This window comes from Falco naumanni, chromosome 9, assembly GCF_017639655.2.
Source record: "Falco naumanni isolate bFalNau1 chromosome 9, bFalNau1.pat, whole genome shotgun sequence".
Lineage (NCBI taxonomy): Eukaryota > Metazoa > Chordata > Aves > Falconiformes > Falconidae > Falco > Falco naumanni.
The window spans coordinates 9784473-9808179 of record NC_054062.1 but is presented as its reverse complement, the minus strand read 5'-3'; the positions used below and the strand labels follow the sequence as shown (position 1 = coordinate 9808179).

Below are 23707 nucleotides of genomic sequence, written 5' to 3'. Positions count from 1 at the left end.
GGGAGCATATTACACAAGGGAAATTTGGATGTGGTTTGCCACAGTTCAGAGCACTGCCCAAAGCCATCGCTGCTTTTGTCTTGGTGGAAATCATTGTCCTTCTGGTCCTGGAAAAAAAAAAAGAGAATCACAACCTGCTAGAGTTGGAAACAGCCTTTCTCAGCGTGTCCTTGTCCCTGCAGGGCTAAGTGCTAAGGTGATGCACTCCCCTGTGCTGGCACTTCGAGTGGGGACTGAAACCCCCTGACCTGAGGCAGGAGGGGCAAGGAACTTGAGTCCTGCTGTAACCAAAAAAGCACACACTGCTCTGGTGGGGCCCTGGAGCTCGATAAGGCTGTTCCTGCTCAGAGAGCTTCCGTGTTTCCAGCTCAACCATACATAACTTGAAGGGACCAACCCCAAGCACTGGACCATGCACTGCCACTGCAGCCCATGCTGAGGGTGTAGGACTGGCTTAGAGCTGTGGCAATACGGGGCCTCTGCTGTGGAAAATGCACCGAAGCCCCTTGCCAGGGGCTGGTGGGCAAGGTGGAGCAGGTGCCTGCTAGCCCTCACCATCGCGCAGCTGGGACAGCACCAGCTGCCAGGCCCAGCCCCTCATGCCAGCCTCAGCTCAGCCCCAGCGGGTCTGTCCCCTCAGGGCCTCCGGGGACAGCCCCATCGGCTGGATCTCCTCAGGGAGAAGGGCCGGTGGGCGCTGCCTGCAGCACCCACCGCGAGCGGGTCAGGCCCCGCCTCAGAACATTAGGAAAAAAGGGTTTATTAAGCACAGCTGCTTGCTCGGCCTCGCCGTGAGGGTAGGCTCCCCGCCGTGCGGAGCTGCCGCTGATCCTCCCACCGCTCAGCTGGCGGGAGCCGAGCGCCGCAGACAGCTGCGACGAGGAGAGGCCGCTGGAGGACTCCCTCGCCTCAGGCCGCCGCGGAGCATCGAGATGGGTGGCTAGAGCGGCCCCGCCGGAAGCGGAAGTGAGCGCACTGGCCGGCGCGCGGGGGTTTCCCGGCGGTGCGCAGGGCGAGAGGGGGACCGCGGGCCTCGGGGCTGCTGGCGCCGCCATGGGGGACGATATGGACGTGATCCCGGAGCGGGAGATGAAGGTGAGGGGCAGCCCGCAGTGGTGAGGGGTTTGCTGGGGTGATGGGAGAGTTGACAGGCAGTTTGGCTCGGGCCGAGGGGTTGACAAGCCATAGTGGGAGGGTCTGCTCGGCCCATGAGAGAAACTGGGCTCGAGGAGGGCTTGGCCCGGGCCGTGGGAGGGACTTGGCTTGGGCCGTTAGCGGGGGTGGTGGTGGTAGTGGTGGTGGTGGCGGTGGCGGCTCGGGTCACGGCGGGGGCCTTTTGGAGGATCCTTGCGGGGTTTGTGAAGCGCTCGAGGACTTTTCAGCACAGCCTGGTACACGCCTGTGGAGTGGAAGAAGGAGAGGCTGGCATGGCCTGTGATGCAGGGGGTCATGGTAACGCCTGGGGGAGAAGATGCAGAATGTGAGAGTTGGAGGAAACTTATTTTGGGAGAGGAGGGGTCTGTTTCCCAGTCCTCCTGTCAGCATGACTTGTGCTGGTTATCTTCTGCTTTTGTGAATAGTATGTGTGGTTGTCCGCCATGAGGACAGTGTAAACTGGAGTCTTCCTGTGTGGTGCCAGCCTAGCTGATTGCTCTGTCTCTCAGAGTGTTACTGTGAGGCCATATAAGCAGATGTAGGGGGGGATAGATTCCTGAAGCCCATGCAGGTCTTTATGCAACTGCCTTCTGTTCAGACACCTTCAAAAACAAGGGAGTTGGGCTGGGTTTTTTGCAGAAGTTTCTGAGTTCCAGCAGCCTCCTCAGGTTGCAGGAAGGTACTTAGTGTTTTGGCAGTAATTTGGAAATAAAACTCGGTGCTTGATTTGAGTTATAGATATTAGATCCAGTGCTCCATTTAACAACTGGTACCATGGGAAGAGAGATTCATTCCTAAGGGGAACCTCAGGTTTTGCATTGGTAATAGTGCAGCTGCTCTTTCTTAATTCAGTTTGTGTTTTTAGAGGTTTTTATCTCTCACTCTGCTTTTCTTTTCCTCCTTTTACAAAAGGACAATGTAAATTATGAGAGAAATGAATGCAAAAAATAGGCCTGATTATACAAAGTAATTACTGGGGGTGGATGGAAGGAATAACTATATCCATTCTGTGTGTCATAAATTACAGTAGCAAACAAAGATGCATGTAAACAGATGCATGCTTTGCAGCGACCTTTTGTTCAGTTGTGTTGTATCTCTGCTTTGTTCCCTTCTCTTTCTCCCCCCCGCCCCTGTATCCTTTGGGTAGTTCTATTATGTTTCTAAGAAGGTTAGATGTCCTGGACAGATTCAGCTCCTGTGGGCTTTATGAACACAGGCATTGGGTAGAAGAGAGATTCAGCCAATGGAAAAAATGTAGTGTGATCTCAGTCTTTCTTAGATGACATAGAAAATGCGATGGAATGGCCCATGACACTGTGGGTGTGGATTCTGCCTTGGCAGGTGTTTTGTAGCTCGCGTGGAGAGGCTTTTCAATGTACTGTCTTAGAGAAACTGAACTAAACTGTTCCTCTTTACCAGCATATGTACACTTATTTTCTGAATCTCTTACAACAGGATTTTCAGTTCAGAGCACTGAAGAAGGTCCGCATTTTTGATGCTCCTGGTGATCTTCCTAAAGAGCGCTCCAGTCTCCTTGCAGTGTCTAACAAATATGGGCTGGTCTTTGCTGGTGGAGGAACCAGCCTGCAGATATTTCACACTAGAAATCTTCTCATGCAAAACCAGCTGGGAGAAGATCCCAATAAAATTGGTAAGGCACACTTATATTGCACGGTCTTTGCAGAGACAGCTTTGTACGAGTTTTTATGATATGGAGCTCTTGATTTCTGATATAGTCCTTGTACACTTTTGTGCATTTGAAATTACCATGTTTTCTTGTGTGAGAATGCAGGAACAATATTTGCTGTACCTCTAGCTGAAATGAAGTACAGTTGTTGAGAGCACATCGCCAGGATGCTCTGTGCTAGCTCCTCTTTGAGCACCATTCAGGTTTGGTCACCTGTGTTCAGTGCCATACCGTGAGGTTGACTTTTCCTGCCTGAGAACGTACCCCTTTCCTTGCAGCCACATGCTGTCTTGGTAGTTACTCCTTGAACCTGTGCATGCATCAGGGATGTGTGTGAGTGGAGGGATGGAGTTCTCGTACTGTGTTATCCACTCTGACTAAACGACTTTTGTGCAACAGAGGAACCAATCACAGTCCTACTACATGCAAAATACACCTTAGTGCAAAATGGTTTTCATTCTGCAGTTGTCCTTAGTAACTGTACCACTTGAAGTATTAATGTGCATACATAAGTAAAACAAAATCTGTCCACTTATTTTTCCTCCAGTTTACTGAGGAAGGAAAGTGGAATTTTCTTAGGAAGTTTGGCAACTCTTAGAATCGTACTGATAGAGATGAAGGGATTTGTTTTCACTCAGTTTTTCTACATGTTAGCTTTGGCAGCTGTGTTTAATAGGACTGGTGTTTTTTGCATAAACTCGTTCTAATGATACTCTTTTACAAGAGCAAATCTTGCTATTTAGATTTGTCCCCTTCATTCTGTCTTCCTTTCCTTTTGTGTTCTAAGTGGAGAATGTTCAGAGTACCTTGGTTCCCATGAAGTTTCCTGTGCAGCACCTGGCTCTCAGCTGTGATAATCTCACACTGTCTGTCTGTATGATGTCCAGTGAGATCGGTTCCTTCATTGGCTTTTTTGATGTCCGCACATTCTTAAATCAGGTAAGGCATATGCAAAGTAGGTTTGTTTCTTGGTTGTGTGAGGGTTTTTTTCAGAATACAGTGGGAGGAGAGGCATAACTTGGGTGGGATTTTCTGTCTCTCTGTGGAGCATGCCTTGTAATTAGAACTCAAACTTACTTCTTCATTTTATCAGTCACTAATTATAGGAAGGTCAAAACTGTTTTGAATTATGATTTTGGGAGAGCTTGATTTTGAGCGTCGATTATCTCATGTATTTGTCTTTCCTAAAAGGCAAAACAGCAGAAACGTGCATTTGCTTATCACAAACTGGCCAAGGACTCAGGAACTGCAGCAGTGGTCAATGACCTGAAGTGGAACCCTGCTAGTCCTGCCATGGTGGCAGTCTGCCTGTCCGATGGCAGCATCTCTGTCCTGCAGGTCACAGACTCTGTGAAAGTGTACGCCACGCTGCCTTCCTCTGTAGCTGTTACATCTGGTGAGTGGCAAGCTCAGACAGCATGCAGAATGCCGGACCCTGAGGAGCAGAAGCAGATTGATAGATGTAAAAAAATACTGGTTGCATGTCTCGGGAGGAGGTTTCATAAAAAAAGTCTTCACAGAAAGGAAGGATTTAAACTCCCTGAGACTTAAAACATGTGTTGCAATGTAATTACTCTTTCGCAGTTGATTGGAGGAGCTGCATCTTGTGAATTAGTAAAATGTGCCCACCTGTTGTTTGTGCTGTCTCAGGCTCTACTGTAATTTCCAAGGAAGCATGCAAATAAGAGTCCTCATCTGTTGGGTCTTGCTTTGTCTGTGACTGGATGTCTCCCTGTTTGTTTAGTTCAGATTAATGATTTTTTGCAGGGGAAAAAGCCTGTGGTTTTAACTTACTGGTCCTGCTTTTGTGGGGCCTTGTAACTCTCCTGTTCCTTAGTGCTAATGAAATTCTCTTTGCTTAGTGTGTTGGAGCCCGAAGGGAAAACAACTGGCTGTAGGGAGGCAAAACGGCACCGTGGTGCAGTATCTGCCCGTAAGTATTGTTGGTGTAAGGCATTATGTCTGTTCAGTAGCTTGCAATATGCTTTATTTTCTTTGCATTACAAGCTACAGAATTTGGTCAGGTGACACATGGTGTGAGCCATGTGAAGATGCCCAGGTGCTTCAGTAATTAATTAATGTCTTACACCAGTGTTGGGTTTAGTTTAAGGTTTGCAGCTGCCACTTAAAAGTCATGGTTTGAGTGGCATATGATGAGTTTTAAAGAGTGAGTTGCTCTAAACCAGTTCTCTGGGCTTTCTGCAAAATTTGCAGTTGGCTTTGTTTGTTGCCTTTTGCTTTGTATTTAAGAGTAGTTTTATTTGCAGAATCTTCAGGAGAAGAAAGTAATCCCTTGTCCTCCCTTTTATGACTCGGACAATCCTGTTAAAGGTACATCTTTTTATTTTTTTTAAACTTGTTTTCTCTTGTGAAATACTTTTACTCATTCCTCCCCATGTTTTCCTAGTTATAGCTGCTGTATACTGAACTGGTTACGTAATTACAATGCGATTTTTTAATTATTTTTTTTAATAATTTCAAAAAAATAATTCTGTCCTTTGTCTCGGTTGCATAGAAAAATTACCAGTCGGCCAGAGTCTTTGTCTATTTCTAGAAAGTTTTAAGTATTCATTTTAAAAGCTATTTTTTGCTCACTGGTCTGATAGACGGTACTGCCACAAGTAATCTCCCTTTAGCAAGAAGATTTTTGGATATATATATTTCGAGTGAGTTTCATTTCATCACTTTGACTCTTCAATAAAATGTCAAAGCAGTAAAATTAGAAAAGCAGAAACACTTCATCTGGATATGCCAAAACATCATCCATGCTTGGAAACACTGACTGTCTTGCCTGTGATACTGTCAAACAAATCAAATACATTCTTTTGGTTTGTGTTTGAAATTTCTGGGATCGCATAGTTTTTCTCCCTAATAATTGATAATTCTGCAGACAAATCATTGAAATCCTTTGTCTTGGTAGTTTAGAAGTTAGCGGTTCCTTTGTTTGTCATTTACTTCTGTCTGCTGTGCAGTTAAGATACAAGTAAGTAAAAGTTTGAAGTGTTTCTGGCTGAAGCATTTGCTTCCTTCTCTTTCAGTTCTGGATGTACTGTGGATTGGCGCATATGTCTTTACTATTGTATACGCGGCAGCGGATGGGACACTGGAGACTCCTCCAGAAGTGGTCGTAGCCATATTGCCTGTAAGTGCCAGCAAGTCACAATGACGGAAGTGTTTGTTGCTTGTTCTTGACTTGTTCATTATAACAGCAAGTTGCTTTTATTATTCACATTGGCATCATGCGGAATTCGAGTTTGGTACTACTGTAAATTGTGTTTTGGGGGTAGTGGGGATTGAGTGGAGGAAGTAGTAGCCACTTGAAAACCGATCAGTAACCTGCTGTCTGCTAAGATCAAATTATGGCATGAAGGCTTCTGGCATCTGAAGTAAGCACTTGGGAAGAAAACCTTACTGATGTAGATTCTGATATGTTTTTTGTGTGCATGCGTATGTGCATTTTTAGTTCAGGTAGTAAGATTTTTAGGCCTGATGATATGCTCTTATTTAGGATCAGGTTATTCATTGCAAGGGGGGCTGTGAGATCTAAATTCCCTGGTAACCTCTTTATTGTTCCTTGATCTTTTGGAAGAGTGTCTTGGTTTGTTTGCTTTATTCTTTGATTTTCAGGTGGTCTCATGATCCCTGTTCTGTCTTGAAGTCTGTGTAATTATGGGTGTATCCTGATGCAGTCATAATTATAGGAGATTACTTGATTTCTGCAGTGGAAGGTAAATTATCTGTGTTGGGCCTTACAGAAAAAGGAAGAGAAGCGACCAGAGAGGTTTGTGAATTTCATGGAGCCTTGCTATGGGAGCTGCACAGAGAGACAGCATCATTACTTCCTCAACTATATTGAGGAATGGTGAGTGGCAGGAATCATGGCAAGGTCTTTCCCTTGTTATGCATGTTTTTGTGGTCAGTGCTTCTCCATATATTGTGTCCCTCACTTTTGTAAATTATGTAATACCTGAATAAGAGAGAAATGAATTGAAATTGTTATTTTGAAAACGTTTTGTGAAAGTAGAGCTAGTTTCTCCTGTGTGGTTTATTTATGCCAAGGTACTCATTTGTCTGGTGAGAATTCATATGATTTCATATGCAGGTACATAAGATTGTTTAAAATCTGTCATAATCATTTCCCTTGAGATTGTAAGTCATAGGTTGGGTAAAGCATGACTTTTTCTTTCACTTCATTGTGTGTCTGTGTGAAGAAGCTGTTTCTGACTTTTCAGCTACCTACTTTTCAACTACCTGACTTGGACCATCATTATTTATGATGATACAGTGTCTGTCAAATCGTTGGTTGGCAAGGGGATTCAGTGCCTGGTAACTAGTTTTAAAGGGGGGGGGGGGGGAAAGTTCTGTAGTGATGTAGCCAGTCATGTTTCCCTCATCTTGGGAGGAAAAGTCAATTTTATATTGTTATAACTGTGTTACTATTCCTATATGAATTTGTATAGATGATAATGAAATGTGGAGCTGGGGACCTTGCCATAGATTACAACGGTTTTAACCTATTTGTATCCATGCTTACAGGGATCTAGTTCTGGCAGCTTCAGCAGCTTCCACAGAAGTCAGCATTCTTGCCAGGCAAGGGGATCAGGTAATATTTTTGTTCCTGTTGCATTTGTGTTTACGTACTTCCTCAAAAATCTAAGCAAGAATAACCTATATCGTACCTGGAATGCATGGTATTTTTTTAAAAAAACAACAACCTCAAAATGATACAAACCCCCTTTCTTTTTACATCTGAGTTTTACAAAATATTAAGATAAATGTAATTCTTAAATGAGCAAGAGATCCGAGTGGCATGCAAGAGAAAGGATATACAGAAACACAGTGTGTTGTGAACCAAGTACCAGAAGTCTGTATTTTTCAGGATTCACTTGGCAGTCTGTTTGGTGAAGTTCACTATCAGAATGTGATTCATGTGAGGTCATCAGCTGAAGTTAAACATAAAAACTGTCCAACCTTAACTCTGACTTGCAGTGATGTGTGCGAAGTCACACACAAATCTGTGAAGGGCCTGAATGCTTCTGATATTTGTTAATCTGACAAATTCAAGTAGATGCTCTCTAGCTTTTTTGCAGTTAACTTCTCTTTCAGGTGTAGTAGGCTCGAATTCTGAAGAAGGCCGGTCACAATCAAGCAGTAGTCAAGAATAATAATCTTACTTCTTGCAGAACTGGGAATCATGGGTTTTGGAGGACTCCAGCAGAGCAGAACTTCCTGTGACAGATAAGAGCGATGACACTCTGCCTGTTGGCGTTGCTGTGGACTACACCAGTAACATGCCCATTCTGATCAGTAAGTCTTTTAGTCTTTCTTGTGGAATAGTCCAATAATGGCAATATATGAGAGATTCTTGAGGGGCAGCCTCGTGCTCAGGGTTCTGAGAGATCATTCTAAGAGATTGTTCTGGAAAGGAGACAGACACACTTTTCATACCAAGCCCACAGCACGTGTAGGCTTAGTTCTGTGTGAGAATTCCAAATGACAAAGTGTTACATAGAGTTCTTCTGCAAAGCTTTCAGCACCCTGGGATACTACCCTAACAGACATGGCAAACAAAGCACCTGAATCGTGTCTGTGTTTCACAGAGCCAGGATAATATTGAGTTTAAAGGAGTCATATTCGACACCGGGGGCTTCAGACTGCCTGTGAGGTTTTCTTTATTCTTGTAGCTTATGTCGTTTTGCAGAACTGTGTTGTACAAAGTAAATTTGCACTGATACAAAGGAAAAGTGGGTTAGTTTCAAAGCCAGAAAAAGCAATGATTGTTGAGGTGAATGCGTAGGTTTTAATTCTGCATTAAAGCTCAAGGCCTGTACTGACTGAACCCTGCTGTGCTCTACATCTAGCCAGTTGCATTGTTGCTGTACCTTCTGTGCTGCCTGAAGGCTCTTCAAAGCACCTTGTCAGAGGCTGAAACTGAAGATACATCTAAGCTATTGTGTTGTACCTTAGTGAATTCTCAAAACTCTCACTTGAAACCCAGTTACAGATTGAAATAGAGATGCCTTCAGGCAGAGTGGAAGGTACAGCAGTCAAAGAGTTCCTGAAGAGCACAGGAGGGTGCTGATTAACTGAGAACTTTACCTGAATGAAAACCTACAGTAGGGAATTGAGGTCAAACTTTTTACTTGAATGCCAAATTGAATTTGAAACATTTTCTCTTATAATCTCTACAGTTACTGGATTAAGGAATCTGTCAGAACAGATTTTTTTTAATTTTTTAAAAGCCCAGTTGTACCGCCTTAGAATTTTTAGAAAGGTTTTTGGAGAAGCTTTTTGCTAACACATTCTCTGTGTTCTCACAGAGTGCAATCAGCTCATTTTGGCTGCACATTAATTGCCTTTGCAGTTCACAGCAAGTTTGGATTGGAAAGAAACCTCATTTGTGCTGGAGCTTGTTCTCATGTGGAAACTGCCCTTCCTTAACATGCTTTTCCTGAAGAACCAATAGGTAGAGAAGCATGACCATCTATTGTACTGCCAGACAAACTGATTATAACAAATTTTTCCTACATCCTAGAATTTTGGGGTTTTTTTTGTTTAATTAAGCCAATTAATTTAAAAATTTTAAAATTAAAATATAAGGAGTGGTTTTGAGCCTCTAACTGTGCTGAGAATATTTGAACTGAAGCAGACTCTAGGCTCAAAGCTGCAGCTGTGCAAAATATAAGTATTGTATATCAGAGGTTCAGATCATCAGGATGTTTGTTTGATGTTGGCTTTCTTTAAAGTTAAAAAGCAATTCTCTTTCATACTTTATGTATATGGATGTTAATGATGTGACAGAACCCAATGGAAAGTGGGGATTGCTGGAAGGCATAGAAGATTGAAGGAGGGAGCAGTGTACAGGTGAAGAAGAAAGACCGCTTCAAAAATATAAAAAAGCTTGGCACAGGTATTCATGAGTGAAAGTTGGGCTTTGTCATTCAGGAGATGATATTTGACTGTCAAAATAACCCTTCATCTATGAATTTATGAAGCATGAATTCAGGAATAGGAAGGAATAATAAAGGGGAAAAAACCAGAACTGGACATTCATGGGGAAACAAGGGAACAAAGATGCAAGTGACAGCAGGAAGGGAGAAATGTAAGAAATATTGTGCTAAGTCACATGAAGGTGCCAGTAGGAATAGACAGGAAACTTTGGCTGCAGGACTTACATATGTGGTCTCTGACAGGTGACGAGAAGACCCTTGCTCCAGCTCCAGTTCTGATCTTGCTCTCTACGGATGGCGTGCTCTGCCCATTTTACATGATCAACCAAAACCCAGGAGTCAGGTCATTTATTGTGACCCCAGAGTCGCTGCAGTTAGCAGGGGAGAGAGTTCCAAAGTCAGCAGGTAAGTGCTCTGGTGGGTTAGGGGAAAACTTGCATTTGTGGAACTTTGTCATCTTCATCTGTAAGTTTGGTGGTTAGACATGTATTTGGTCACAGAAAATATTTTTTTTTTTTTCTTTAGAATATAATGGGGAGCAGTTCTCAGATGTTTTATGCTCCCAGGACTGTTCTGTTTTATGCACATCAGTGTGAAATAATCTAGTCCTGTTCATTATGTGGGATCTCACGCACTTTGCAGACTGGGCACTCAGATTCTACTGTGCAATTAACCTTTGGAGAACAGGGCCAAAGCAATTCTCAAAGCAATTCTAGGAGACCCTTTAACCAGCTTTGGGGTGTGTGACTGGAACTGCAGCAATGACTGCAGGCTCTGCCTGGTGACAAGGAGCGAGCACTGTGCAGATCCAGGGCATGGTCTGTGTGCTTCAGAGAGGTGATTGTTTTCCTCCATGTTTTGCCATAGGAGGCCATGATATGAACTAAGGTGTTTGGCTGCAGCAAAAGCTTATATAAACGATAGCTTTTTGCAGCACTGAAAATCGTGTTAGCAGGTGAAGAGTAGCATTTTTTTGAGTTATATATGTGCAGCCATATGCAGTGTGAAGTAGGCAGTTTCTTATGCTGGGCAGGTAAACTGATAGTTTTGCTTGCCTACATGCATAAAGTATTAATTGCAAACCCACCATTTTCTTCCCTAAGCCCAAATTTGCTTCTGCTTCCCCAAACAGAATACTTTTGTTTGGCAGCCTGCCTCTCTGCAGCACTGGCTGACGTGTGTGCTGACAGCCAGTTTTATTTGAGATGGCAGGAACCTCATCAAAATCAATGGAGAAAGGTGAAGCCTTTTCACAGGAAATTCCAGACATTAACCTAGACAGACTGTAGTATTGATCGTGACTTGGACTTTGTGCAGTTTCTCTGTCACTGGGTTCGGGGACTGGAAGCCTGGCGCTGCAGTCTCTCTTCCTCATTGTGCTGTCTGTCCAGTGAGCGAGGTAGTGCTGAACTGTCCCCATCAAATAGCATTTGGCCTTGCAGTACCTTCTGCCATTAGTCAATGCAGCCAAATGAGTTTCTTCCTTCCCTGTTTGTCTTCCTGCAGGAAGTACTGCCACAACTCCAACCACTCCTCCGACTTCTTTGAAGTCTGACACGGTGCCAGGTGTTGCTCCTACTGTGCCTGCCTCAAGTCAGCCTCCTGCAGCGGGTGGAGCAGCTGCTTTTTCCTTTACACCTTCCACTGCAAAGGCACCTGGCTCTACTGGCAGCGATCCTCCACCTTATCCTTTTGCCACTGATGCCTCCAAGCAAGCCCTGGCTCCCAGTCTGACTGGAGCAGCAACGTTCTCTTTCTGCTCTACTTCTCCTAAGGCATCCATGACTCCTGCTCCTTCTGTGGGCACCACTGCAGCTACTGCCACCTCCTTCTCGTTTGGATCCATGAACTTTAAACCAGCTGCAGACAGCTCACCTGGGCCACCACTCTCCACAACACCTGTTGCACAGAAGTCATCTTTTGCCCCTTCAGCTTCTTCAGTCAAAGTGAACCTCAATGAGAAGTAAATAAATACAGTACTTAATGCAGTGGCTGGATATTGTTAAATTGCTCCAGGCATGGACAATGTATGGTAGTTCTGAAGATGGTTTCTGGTTTTTTGCCCCAACAGCTGTTCCCCATGCTCCCAAGAAAGCACTGAAGAAGCCTCTCTTTGTCCAAGACATAGCCATCATGGGTGTGAAAACCCTCAGTGCTTCCCATGCTAGAGGTTGCATTCATGGGGAAAATATTAGTCAGGGGACGATGCCAAAAAATAGACTGGCAGTTTGCCAAATTGCCACAGACCTAGGTTTTTTTCATATCTTTGCATCATAGGCATCAAACAGTAATTCCATGCCTTGGTTTGATGCAAATCATGGTTAAAGACTCTTGGGGAACACTGGGATTTCACATCCTTTATGTCTGGGACTGATGTAGTGTGGTGGTGACAGCATGAATTTCTTTGACTCCCAGCCTAAAAAGTAACTTGTGGAGCTGAGGGGAAGCTGTATCCATAGCTGATGGATTTCTTTTCCACTCCCGCATTCAGTGGAGATGCCAGACCTTTTGGTTTTGTTCTTAAATGGGTACTTGGTCACTGAACACAGATGTGAAATCTTCAAAGCTTGTTTGTGCCAACTGAAAGAAAGCCGTTACTGATTAGAAGCTATGTCAAATGGATTTGAGTGATGAGTGTTTTTGGATTTCATATACCCACTCATCCCTTCAACTCCTGAGACTTGCTTTCTGTTTTTAGAAAGAATGGTTTAAAACAGAGAACTAAGTTATTTGGGACTACTTTCTGTGGAGAGCAATTTTCATGTAAATGCATCATAAGACATTTCTGATCGTTCAAATGATTATTTTTTAATTAGAAAAATCTTTACTACACCAAGATCCAATGGTAGCTTTTATGGCTTTTTAGATTTTCTGTTTTGTGCATAAAGCAAATTATACGCTTGTGAATTGGCTGAATAAATTGGCTGCCTTGAGGGGCTGGGTTTGCAGATGAATAGAAATTTTTATCTTCTTGCAGAATTTCTGTTTGAGCCTTGCTGCAAGGGTGACACTGAGGGCAGCTCAGATTTGCTATAGTTGGTGCTTTGGCTCAAAATTATGAGGGGCGTTTTGAAGCAGGGTAGTACTTTTTGTGGCATTTAGCTTTTGCTCACTGGGTGGTTCTACGGTAGCAGTCTTTGTCATTCTACATATTCAGAAATGTTCCTGAATAGCTCCTCCTTACTATCTTCAGAAGCTACACTTGTAATTTTGTATCTGGAGCTTGAGTTGTTGCTGATCCCAGAGGATGCTAATTCATTACAACTTAGTGGTTTATTTTGGATGGAGGGAAACAGCCAGGGTCAGCTCAAAGCTGAAGGATATTCTGCTTTCTGTTGCAGGTTCACTGCTGTAGACACCTCTTCTCCCACTAGCAGCAGTGGTCAATGCACTTCCACAATGTTTTCATTTTCAACCCCTTCAAAAACTGCTTCTGGAGGTCCTCTGGGCCAGTCCACGCCCCTCGCAGCCTCTCCTGCCATGCCGCTGAAGACTTCGACCCCTGTGCCTGTCACAGGTAGGAGTCTGATGTGTATTGTTGGGAATAATGCATTATAAACAATGTTCTAAAAGTTTTAGTACATGAGCTTAATTTGGCTTCTTTCTTTCTTGTTTTTCCTGCTGCTTTTACTGATACAGACCTCCTGATTTGCACGCCATAATGATGTGATGGACTTAGTACTGAAACTGAGAAGTTTTTCCATTTGTGCACTTTGTTCCCCAGAGAGCTATATGTTAGACAAATATATTCAGCTGCTTAAGTTCCTTCAGAAGTTCTGGCACTTTCAGTGCTCTGTAATACAACTCTGATTATGAAAGTTTCTCAGCAGTCATGCACATGAGTGCCTTGTCTTGCATCTGGAGTGACTGGAGTCGTGCTCGCAAAGAAATTTAAATTAGATGGCACTCATTTGTTAGCACAATAATGTTCCATCTCTGAAATGATCATGTGACTGGGAGTTTTGAGGTCCTTCAGGAGCGGTACAGCCAGATACTGGAGAGTGACAGTTGTTACTGTTAGCAGAGAAGCTGCATGGGAGTAAAACACCACCTAAGGAACGTGTTCCTGCACTGGGGCCCATACCACTATTCCTTTTGGATTTGACAGCAGTGATTATGGTTGTGTCTGGTCACAGCCTGTTTCCTCAAGTTTTGTATAAGTTCATAAATTACTGTTCCTCTTTTTAATTCCAGTGGCACGTCCTGCTCAAAATACGCCTTCAGCTTCTTTACTACAGAACACAGGCAAAATCACGCCATCTGCAGCAAAGTCAAGCTCTACTCAGGTAATGGGATCTTGAGTGGATTCTTTTAGAGGATGAAATGTTTTACATGGGCTATGAATTGCTTAGAATTCATTGGACTGAGTGACTGTTCTTAGGTAAAAGTATTAGCTAGCTTTTGACACTAAAATAGTATCAAATCTGTGGGACTAAAAACTGTTCTATCCACAACTTTAGAGAGTTGTGTTTTGATATATGTTGTCATAATCAGAGTTGTAGAAACTAATTCTTCCTGTTATAGAAATAAGTTTTCACAGCTTTCCTAACTAATAAGCAGTCAAGAAATGGCTTGACTGTGTATTGAGAGATACCAAATTTATTGGATATTGAAATGAATAATTCAGAGTAGCACAGACAGATTTTCTTTGCTTTCCTACAGCTTTAGCTGCCCATCTCTAGGTAGTCCACAGTCCTAATTCAAACATGCACATACCAGTCTTAGTTTACTGTGGAACTAGTATTTAAGTTTATGACAGTTGTCTCCCTGGTCACTGGTGTCTGAATAGAGTTTCTAACGGCAGGCCTTGCAACGGATATATCACTAATACTGGTTTTGGTTTTGTTTGGTTTGTTTTTTTTCCCCAGGGTAAATCAGGACTCCCCAGCACAGCTTTAGAGAAACAGGCCCACCAGTGGAAGGATTCAGACCCTGTCATAGCAGGAATCAGAGAGGAGGTGAGATTTTTTTTTTCCAAGCAGTTTTCTTCATTTTAGAAGCTGTAAGACCACTGTACACAGACACTTTATTTTCAGTTCACCTATGTTCTGATGCTGTCTGTCAGCTTAGGAATCAGAATGGAAATTTTTCCTAAGATAATCAGCCTGGTTTGTAATTGCTGTTTGTGTGTCCTCTTCAGTCATCTTTAATTTCAGTCTCTGTGCTGGAAAAATTGAGTATTCTTTCCTGTTAATATTCAAGGAGAGTTTCCTGCTGTGACTGCAAAGTGACAGGTGTTTATGGTGTAGTAGAAACATTATTCAGGACCTGTGATATTTGTTCCACACCCTGCTATGTTTCAGTGACAGCACTTTCTTCTGCTTGACTTTGTAGATTGCACATTTTCAAAAGGAAATGGAGGAACTGAAGGCCCGGACTTCCAAAGCCTGTTTCCAAGTTGGTACTCAAGAGGAAATGAAGATGTTGCGAACTGAGTCAGATGATCTTCACACCTTCCTCTTGGAAATTAAAGAGACAACAGAGGTGAGTAGAGCATCTTCAAGCTGTTTAGCTCTCAGCAATGACTGTTCCTCACCTGGTGTTCCTGCTTAACCTGCTAAAGCTGAACTGATACAGATGGAGCATCTGACTATGCTGCGTTAGTGTGGGGGTGACATTTGCATTTGTGCTTTCAGGCAGGCACTTGCAGAAGCCCCTGTACTAGAGATGACAATGAAAAAAATGTTACTTTGAACCTTGTCCCATCTGTTCTATTTGCAGTCACTTCATGGAGATATTAGTATTCTGAAGACAACCTTGCTGGAGGGATTTGCAGGGGTAGAAGAGGCTAGAGAACAGAATGAACGGAATCATAGCTCGGGGTATTTACATTTGCTCTATAAGAAACCTTTGGATCCCAAGAGTGAAGCACAACTTCAGGTATGAAGCATGTCAGCCAACTTCTAATCTAGAGTTTTAAATAAAATAAAACTGAAGCTTGCGTGTGCAAGTGCCCAGCAGTTTTGTTCTGCCCTAGGTATTTGCTGCTTCAGCATAGTCTAGTAAAAGTACGATGAGCTTTGTTTTCCATGAGTTTGCAAGATATGCTGAAAATCCTCTCCTAAAGCTCCTCTGTGTTGTTGCCATTTGCCTTGATGATTCAAAACTTCTGCTTAAGGGAGATAGTTCACTGAGATCCAAGTCTGTTCTGAGCTGAAAATGTGACACTTTACATCCTGTTCCTTCTCAGCCTGTAGTGTTTGCTCAGGGAGTTCAGTTAAAAAACAATTTTTTTCCAACACTTTGTAGAAGAGTTCTTGGAATTATTTTTATCTTCAGCAAGTGCATTATGGAACAATTTGATTTATTATGACCTACAGAATTGTGTGGTTAATTTCATGGATGGCAGAGCATAAAGCTAAATGACACTCTAAAAGCTGGTGCACAAAGGAAAATAACCAGCAGCACATAAAGAGGCTTTCAGAGACATGAAAGAAACTAGGGGTGAAGCACTCTTTTTGTTACAGCTCTGGTGATGAGAGGGCTCTTTAACCCTAAGCAAAATAGAGTGAATGTGTCCTACAAATGATACTTGGTCTTTTATACACTGATAAGTTTCCCTCAAGAAGTCTGACTAGCAGACTGAAGACAGAATTGAATGTCATCTTTGTTACAGTAGGTATCAAGAGCGTGCACACAGACAGTTACTAGAAATCAGCTGATGTAAAATAATTTCTTTTAGATCTGATCTCTAATCTTCACCTGGATTCTGTAGACTGATTTACAGCCTTAATTGTATGCCTGCTTTGATGTCCAGGATATCTCTATGACATTTCAAGCTTATGCTTGTGACTTCAGAGACATAATCTTGAAATGCGTGATCTAGAGAGAGGATCATGAGGAAAGAGTAACAGAGTGGGAAAGAAATGGAAGGAGGTTGGAATGTAAGGAGAGAGCTTTCAGGTTGACTTTCTGAAAGCTTATGAGAAAGATGGCTCTAGTCTGACTAAATTTTATTCAGTCTACATCATCCTTATTCTCCTGGGTAAGAAAAGCTCAAGTAGTCAACTTCATGTGTTCGTTTCCAGTGGAGTTTTAAAGATCCTGCAGCTCTTTCTTACGTCCAGCCATATCAATTTGCTACCCGGAGAGCTGCTGCTATATAATGCTCATAGTGGCTGGAGAAAGGAAACCTGTGCTCGGTAGTGTGTAACACTAAGCCCACAGTAGGACTGGATTTGGTTTCAGGTTGGGTATGTCACATTTGAATTTCATGCAGTATCTTGAAAACAGTTGCAGTGGAATTTTTCCCAACCTGTGTTCCTTGGCTGCTTCATCGTTGTATTTAAGTCAGCATTCTGTTGAGATGAGCTGAAACCAACTGCAGTTTCCATTTCCATTTTACGATCTCGTACAAGACACGTTCATGCTGCAACAGGCTGGAGGCATGACAATAATGAAACAATGACCGAACGCTGGTTTTGTTTAGGGAGAGGGCTTGTAGCCAGAGGTCTCTGGCTTAGTTGTGCAATGATGTGGTTGTGGATAAGTCACTTTACTCTCTGTGCTTTTTTTTTCTTCCCTACCTATAAAAATCAAGTTAATTCCTTGCCTTAATGTAGGAGTTGTGAGCATTTGTGAATGCTTTCATGAATCATAGTCTATGAATGCTGAGCCATGTGAATAGCCTACAAAACTTTGATCACCTGTAGTTGTTAGAAATTTCAACATTGAGAATGGGAGCAAATGAGTCATGTTCTGGAAATTAGATTTGAAATAAGGTTTGTTTTTTACACTGAAGTTTGTAAACCCCTTTCTGTAAGGACCTGGCTTTGTTTTGCAAATGTTATGGGCAGTGTTATTTTCAGTTGATGGGTTGGTTAAAATGTCCTAGTCAAGCCCTGTGGGTACTGCATTGACTGATAAGTAGATTTTCACTATGTTGGGTTCTGTTGTGCTGATAAAAATTTCCAGGCAGAAATATGGGAAAGTGCTGCATGGCTTGGACTGAATGAGCCCAAAGGGTCTTCAGCTGCTTCAACTGAAGCTGAGATTTCTGAAGTGACTTAAAAGCTGTCTTTGTCTTGCATGATAGGAAATTCGACGCTTGCACCAGTATGTGAAGTTTGCTGTTCAGGATGTGAATGATGTTCTGGATTTGGAGTGGGATCGGCACCTGGAGCAGAAGAGAAAGCAGAAGTAAGTAACCGAAACTGAAATACAGAACAACTGTAAGGAACACGTCGACGAATTGGGCGTTAGTCTCTAATCAACAAACAAAAGCTTTTTTCCGTTTAACAGTATGATCTTTTTCGAGGGGTCTAGCGATAAAGCTTGATTAAGACACGTAATGGGAGCTATAGGTTCAAACTGTTTGGCTCCATACATGTTACAAGCTTGCTGCATCTCTGTGTACAGTGTAGATAGTGGTTATAGAAAAAAACACCTCTGCTATAAAATAAGCTTTGAAGAAACTAAATGCATCCATTGGTGATAGTTAACGAAACCTTTCTAATAAATAAAACATCTTGAAGTAAATGGGCTAAATGAATAAACTTGCTGTATATCCAAAGGAGAAATACACATTTGTGAGGAACTGAACTACTTTGGTGTTCAAAGCAAACCATGTTTGACTTCGTGGAGTTTAAGTAGCTAGAACCACTCAACTACTTCATGTATGCATGCCTGCTTGTGGCTAGATACACAGAAAGGTCCTTAACCTCTCTCTGTCTCTTGATCTTATGTCTTAAGGCGTCTGATAGTTCCTGAACGAGAGACGTTGTTTAACACCCTGGCTAATAATCGGGAAATAATCAGTCAGCAGAGGAAGAGATTAAATCATCTTGTGAACAGCCTACAGCAGCTCCGACTGTATAATCAGACATCTCAGTGGAGTGTTCCCAGTGATACATCTTCTCTTAGCAGTACTCAAAGGTACGTGAAACACAAGTTTGAGTAGCATTGATGCTTCTTCCCTCTTGCCCTCAGCAATGTGCAAGGGTGCATCCTCCACAGAATGATGTTTTGTGGATATGGTATGGCAGGACAGGATGCCCTAAAAATGAGACTAAACTATGCCCAGGTAATACAGAAGCTTATTGGTTATATTCTGTGATACACTGTTCAGTGCTTATCAGAAATTTTCCCTATTGTTATGTTTTTTGTAGTAAACAGGATAATGTACCTCTAGGCCAAGGTACTGCTTGCTGTCTGTCCAAATTCCAAGAAAGTAGTGAATGGCTTGTAGTTTCCAAAATAAAGATACAATAGCACAGTATTTAGAGGAGCCAGATAAGTTGTTCTTGTTCTTCCAGATAAGCCAATGGTTTTAGTGGCTCCTTTGGCCCTCTTTTGTTCTTGATCTGGTTGGTTTCTTTCTGCTGATATGTTTTTTTGCTGCTCTGCCTTGTCCCAGTTTTGACAGTGACCTTGAAAGCCTGCGCAATGCCTTGATGAAAACTACCTTGGAATCACATGCCAAACCTCTGCCTAAAGTACCTGGTAATTTATTCTTTCTTCCTGGCATTCACAACATAAATATGAATTACTTTTTTTTTACTTGCAGTTTGATTGTAGACTAATAACTGTCTTTGGTTTTCCAGCTAAATTATCCCCTGTGAAACAGGCACAGTTGAGGAATTTCCTAGCCAAGAGAAAAACTCCACCAATTAGGTCTACAGCTCCAGGTAAAACTTTAGTTACCATTGAAGTCTGAAATGCTTTCCAGGAGGGTGACTTACCTGCTGTGGGAATCAGTCCTGAAGTTAGCTTTTGGATTCTCACTCCTCAACCCCTACTTCTCATTTCCTGTTCCCCCATCTGCTCTCAGTAGGATTTTCCTTCAGTTACTATCTTATTGAAGGCTGCTTTTCCTGGCAATTAAGAAGTCAAATCCATTGATGTAGGATTAAAATAAGCCAGTAGAAGAGCATCTTAAAACAGGGCGTTTGTCTTGGCTGTTAGGCTGGATGTTTCCTTCAACTTAATACACATGTGTGATTTTGTTTCTGATATGGCAGCAAGTTTGTCCCGATCTGCCTTCTTGTCCACAAGATATTATGAAGATTTGGATGAAGTCAGTTCAACGTCCTCGGTTTCCCAGTCACTGGAGAATGATGATTCACAGGCAGTGGACCAGGAAGAAGAGGCTGCTCCAGTCCAAGTCCCTCGTCATGCTCCTGTGGTCCGTACTCCCTCTGTCCAGCCTGGTTTAATGGCTCAGTCTCCATCCTTCGGGAAACAGCACCTCTCCCTGGGTACTTTGCGTGAGTTGTTCTTGCAGTGTCTCTTCTATTCTGCATGTGTTCTCATCAGTATCTTTAACCACTGTATCCATTGCCAGTGCTTCAGGTCCTGGAGAAATGAGATTGCAGCATGCAGATTTATGCTGCCAAGTTTCCAAAAGCAGTTAGCAACATGGCATTGTAACCTTATGAACCTGAGCTAAAAATGCTAAAATACCTTGACTCATTAACTGTGTCTTTCTGATAGCCTGTTTCTTTCAGATAGTACTGACCCACAGGTAGCATTGTCATCCTTTAGTAAATTTGCCTGAAGTGTGTGCCATTATTTCTTAAAATAATGGCCAAAGACCAGGAAACTGAAGTACTACTGCATGTGGTTGGTGTGGCCAAGGTTGGGAGTTCTGAGCCCAGTGAGTCACAGTAAGAATTATATTTGCATATACTCAGTTTTCCTTGTGCAAGAGAAGTTTTTTTTTGTCTGTAGCCAGAGAGAAAAATAAGGTCTCAGCAGAAGCGTCTAACAGCAAACTGAAAGTCATCTGATGTATTGAAATGACAGCTATTGAGACTTAGGTGCTAAATTCATTGGGACATACAGAAACTACCAGGGAGGGATTGTGTTTATTGTTTAACAGGCCTGTGCATCAGTCTTGTCAGAAGGAAGCTGTAGTTCAGCAAAGGCTTTCAAGTCTCCCTGATTTGTAGAGAGAGAGTGAACTGTAATATTTTTGTTCGTTTCTTGGTTTTAGTGCCTACGTCTTCAAACAGAATCATACCACAAGGGGCTGACAGTACAATGCTTGCAACAAAGACTGTGAAACATGGGGCCCCTGCTCCCTCTGTCACTGTTCCAGCACCACAAGCAGCTGCTGCTGCAGCTCTGCGGAGGCAGATGGCTAACCAGTCCCCAGGTAAAAAGATGGCTAATTGCCCAAGTGACCTCCAAGCAGCTGAATGTGGCTTTCACAGGAATTTAATGCTCTCAAAGGAGGAGATCATCAGTCAAAATGTGATGCAGATCTGTATTTGTTGCATCTCTGAGCTACCCAGTGTTTCTTTGTCTTCCTTCTTCCTGTAAGCTACTAGTACAAAATGCTGAGAAGCTCCCACCTCAGTTTTCTTTGTATGCCTTCTCATCTGTGCAGTGGCAGAAATTTCCATGGCTCTTAGGAGATCCTGGCATGGCGGTTGATTTGTATACAAGAAACAGTCGGAGAGCAGAGAAAGGATGCCACTGGCCTGTATTAATAACTTCATTATTAGCTATGCAACTAGATACCTGAATTGTAAAGCAATTTTGATGTTGAAAAGTGAGCTGTTGAGTTAAGCCTTGGATCTGCTTCTAAGGTTTTGCGTTGACAGGAGAAAGGTTCCCCAATTTAAGCTTTTCCTTGGTTTTAGACGTTTCTTGGTGCTTCCCCAGTACTGCAGCATCAGTGCAGAAAAGAAACCAAATTCACTTACTGGTAGAGGAACCGGGTTAGTTTCTTTTTGTTGCCCATGGAGAGTATAAGTGCAGAAAGTGGACCAGTGACGTGAATTCTGGCAGAGGGTGGGGTGTAACTACACAGGTAACTTCTGTTAACATAAGATGTTACAATGTAGGTAAGAGAAAGATCATAAGAATAATTATATTTGGTCAGCTAACAACAAAAAATGTACCAGCTATTTAGAAAGCTGTCCGCTTCTTTGATGTCCTTATTGTAGGCTGAGATGCCAAACAATTTTGGTCCAGATACACCACATACCTTCTTAGAAACTTCGATGGATTTCTTCTGGAGTTAACTCATAGGCACCACATTGAACGAAATGCTTAATACAGAGGTCTTTATCTCTCTCTCTCTTTTTTTTTTTTTTTTCTTTCTTTTTCTTTAAAGCTGTAAGCACCTCCTTGACCGAATCGACTCTGAAAAACGTTCCTCAGGTGGTGAATGTGCGAGAACTCAAGACTGGTGCATTGACTCCAGCTGTCTCCACAGTAATAGGGTGAGTGGGTGCTCCCCTTCTCTTTTTGGTAGCCTACGGTAGCACTTGCAATAGGCTACATCTGCCGGTGGGGAGCAGTAGTAGTATTTTATATAGTCTGTGACCATGTGATGCATTATTATTATATTGTGACTAAACTGGATGCATTTAGACAAGAGTATTGGGTTTGTGGAATGAAAGGAAGAAATATTTTCTTTCTAGGTCATTTGAGGACTTGCTAATGGCTTGCCCTGAACAAATGACAAGACCAGTATTAACCTCCTTCTCCATTAGTCTGTGAAATGCATTTTAGTGCATTCTCTCCTTTTGGGATCCAATGGTTTTACTGCTAATATGTGCTTTGGATTTGGTATCTCTCCAGTCGTACCTCTGTTCTGCCTCTTTCTGCGAGGGAAGTGCACCCCTTCTGTCGCTGAGTGTGGTCTGTGGCCTTAAGCTGTCCAGATGTTCCTTCTACTTTGTCATCCATTAGAGAGGAAAGCTCCTCTGGAGTTATGCCTCTTCTGTCTGTTCCCAGATTCACTCCCTGAGGGAGGGAGAACTGTGCTCTGGCTTTTCTGGAAACTTGTCTCAAGTTTGTTGACATCAGAATTTTGACTAAAGGGCAGGGTGTCAGTAGGGGCCGATCACTTTGGAAAAATACAGAGCTTCAAGGCTGTCTTCCTTATGAGTAAATTATGAATGTTGTAGTCTAGTACTTAACCTTAAATTTATTAAGATTTCTCGCGAGTTAGCTGTAACACTTGGCTTTCCTGCTTTGCCTGCTACAGACAACACCCAGCTCAGCTCATTCCAGAGATTTCTGTCTTATCTCCAGGCTCTGTCAGCAGCCACAGAACTAGTCCTTTTCCCTGTCATAGTAACGACCTTGAAACTGTCTTTGCTTGAAGTTCCTTCTGTTGCTTAAGACCAAGATAATGTATGGCTGCTTCTGGGCTGGGCAGGGAAGGGTGTTACTGAAAAGTCTGAGCAAAGTTGGGCTTATGCATAAAGTAGGATAAACTCACCACATATCTCCAATGTAAGTCCACATGGAGTTGCAAATGCTTTATCCATGTAACTGTAGGGTCTGTGTACAGCTCGTGGAACAGCTTCTGTTGTTGCATTATTTCTGACACTGTCAAAGAAAAAAAAAGATTAAATTGATGCAGCTTTTCAACAAGGGAAGAGTCTTACAGTGGTGGTACTTGGCTGCTAACATCGACATTTACTTCACGGTTTCTTCTGCGTTTTAACTGGGAAACAGTTTGGGGGGGAGGGTATTTTTTATTTTCTCCTAAAAGTGATTAACTGAGGGGGGGTAGAGCAATGCTACCATATTTTGAAAGTAAAATTTGCAAATAGCTTTACTTGGGAAATTTTACTAAAAGCAGCCTCTACCCTTTGTTTCATCAAAACTATGATGAAGAAAGTAAAGAGTACTCACTGTACATAGGCAAGGACGTGAGCAAGCAATACATACCTGAGACTGGTTTTCACTTGAACTTTAGTTAAAGACCTGTCTTACTTTTGAGTAGTTTTAGGCTGGCTGTATTGATTGATCTCTCTAATTTATAGAGCACCAACTAGCTTGATATCTTGAAGGCTTTTTACAGTCTTATTTTATAGCTGACCTCATAAAAATGTACTCTTAAAAATTCTACCCAAATGAACCATGCCCGCCAGTCAGATGCAGCGTTAAAACAAAGAGCGTTCACCCAGCAAAGTTAATTCATCAGTTTTTGCTACTTCAGATATCCTGGCTG

At 42.6% G+C, this 23707-nt stretch overlaps 1 protein-coding gene across 3 annotated transcripts in view; it reads left to right on the top strand.

The window, feature by feature from the left end:
- The first annotated feature begins 979 nt into the window (after positions 1-979).
- The window catches only part of NUP214 (nucleoporin 214), a 45084-nt gene continuing 22356 nt past the window's right edge, over positions 980-23707 (top strand). For 2 of the 3 annotated variants that reach the window (XM_040606350.1, XM_040606349.1), the window contains exons 1-24: positions 980-1095; positions 2611-2806; positions 3630-3781; positions 4034-4238; positions 4705-4775; positions 5110-5173; positions 5881-5984; positions 6598-6704; positions 7379-7445; positions 8026-8149; positions 10036-10197; positions 11299-11755; positions 13134-13309; positions 13987-14078; positions 14661-14750; positions 15127-15276; positions 15514-15672; positions 17828-17931; positions 18484-18666; positions 19148-19233; positions 19335-19418; positions 19752-19997; positions 20726-20887; positions 21854-21962. In XM_040606350.1, coding sequence (XP_040462284.1) covers positions 1054-1095; positions 2611-2806; positions 3630-3781; positions 4034-4238; positions 4705-4775; positions 5110-5173; positions 5881-5984; positions 6598-6704; positions 7379-7445; positions 8026-8149; positions 10036-10197; positions 11299-11755; positions 13134-13309; positions 13987-14078; positions 14661-14750; positions 15127-15276; positions 15514-15672; positions 17828-17931; positions 18484-18666; positions 19148-19233; positions 19335-19418; positions 19752-19997; positions 20726-20887; positions 21854-21962 — 3392 coding nt within the window. In that variant the 5' untranslated portion in view covers positions 980-1053. The remainder of the gene's footprint in view (positions 1096-2610; positions 2807-3629; positions 3782-4033; positions 4239-4704; positions 4776-5109; positions 5174-5880; positions 5985-6597; positions 6705-7378; positions 7446-8025; positions 8150-10035; positions 10198-11298; positions 11756-13133; positions 13310-13986; positions 14079-14660; positions 14751-15126; positions 15277-15513; positions 15673-17827; positions 17932-18483; positions 18667-19147; positions 19234-19334; positions 19419-19751; positions 19998-20725; positions 20888-21853; positions 21963-23707) is intronic. The other variant, XM_040606351.1, reaches the window with a different exon arrangement.